This window comes from Dendroctonus ponderosae, unplaced genomic scaffold, assembly GCF_020466585.1.
Source record: "Dendroctonus ponderosae isolate FM_Combo_2020 unplaced genomic scaffold, Dpon_F_20191213v2 Dpon_F_20191213_1, whole genome shotgun sequence".
Taxonomy (NCBI): Eukaryota; Metazoa; Arthropoda; class Insecta; order Coleoptera; family Curculionidae; genus Dendroctonus; species Dendroctonus ponderosae.
This window is the reverse complement of record NW_026017110.1, coordinates 41,788,950-41,789,919: the sequence shown is the minus strand read 5'-3', so window position 1 is coordinate 41,789,919 and position 970 is coordinate 41,788,950. Positions and strand designations below refer to the sequence as shown.

General features: G+C 34.9%; 1 protein-coding gene across 1 annotated transcript in view; it reads left to right on the top strand.

Annotated features, from left to right (window-relative positions):
• Window positions 1–334: 334 nt before the first annotated feature.
• LOC125503462 overlaps window positions 335–970 on the top strand; it is a gene marked incomplete at its 3' end in the record, with an annotated part of 2,676 nt that continues 2,040 nt past the window's right edge. The window contains 1 exon segment of the mRNA XM_048663859.1: window positions 335–909. Coding sequence (XP_048519816.1) covers window positions 879–909 — 31 coding nt within the window.

Genomic DNA, 970 nt, shown 5'->3' with positions numbered 1-970 from the left:
ATAAAATGCGCAGCTTTTACGAGATTGCAATCCGAAGTCTGCTTTCTTGAATGTGGCTAGATGTTAAGTTTCATGCATGGTGTTGCGCTGTGAGACGCGAGGTGTTTCATCACGCTTACATCCAGACCGATATCAACATTTCCAGGCTATTTTCCACCGGGGATCAAGGAAACTAATATACCGTACACGAAACGAAAGTCGAAGACGTTTTCGAGCCATTTGGCTTATCTTCGGACTTTAGAACAAAATACCACCGAATTTTTTTTTTGTTCAACTAAGCGCATGCCAATCTTTCCGAAATTTTGCATTTTCTTATTTACCACCCTGTATAAGTTTACATACGATGATTAATTTTCCAATGGGGCTCAATAACGCTTCAAATAGAAACCAAGTCGCTGGAAGCAATCAGAGTTTATCCAGATCCAAAGTTTAGGTCTAATTAGGCTGTATAACGGTCATTTTGTTGAGCACATATAATAAATTATGGAATATTTCATATATAGGTACATATAATTATGTAATTATAATTCAAACTTAACAGTCGCATTCAAGTGATTTCTAATTTCTCTAGAAGCTAATTCTTTTTTGCATTTTTAAAGTACAGAGAGTCCTGGGTACAAGGTTTACTCTCTGGCGGTTTGAATCTACTTGGTAGATTCATCTCCCAGCAATTGTTATAAACATTTTGGATTAATTTCTTCAAAGTATTTTTGCCACCTGGTATCTTACTAATTACATATCACATTGCCACATGTTTGTCCAAATGACATGTTATGTCAAATCATTTATTCGATCGTTCACATTTGTTGACTTTTTTCCCGAAAGAAATTGAATTGTGAATTTTTTCGGCTTAAAATGACTTAAAAATTGTTTGCATTATGAGCTTCTATCACAGTGAAAACGCTACAGGTAACAGAACACGTTATATTTTTTACACTGCTTAACGTCGAATTTTGCTGTATTAATGTCA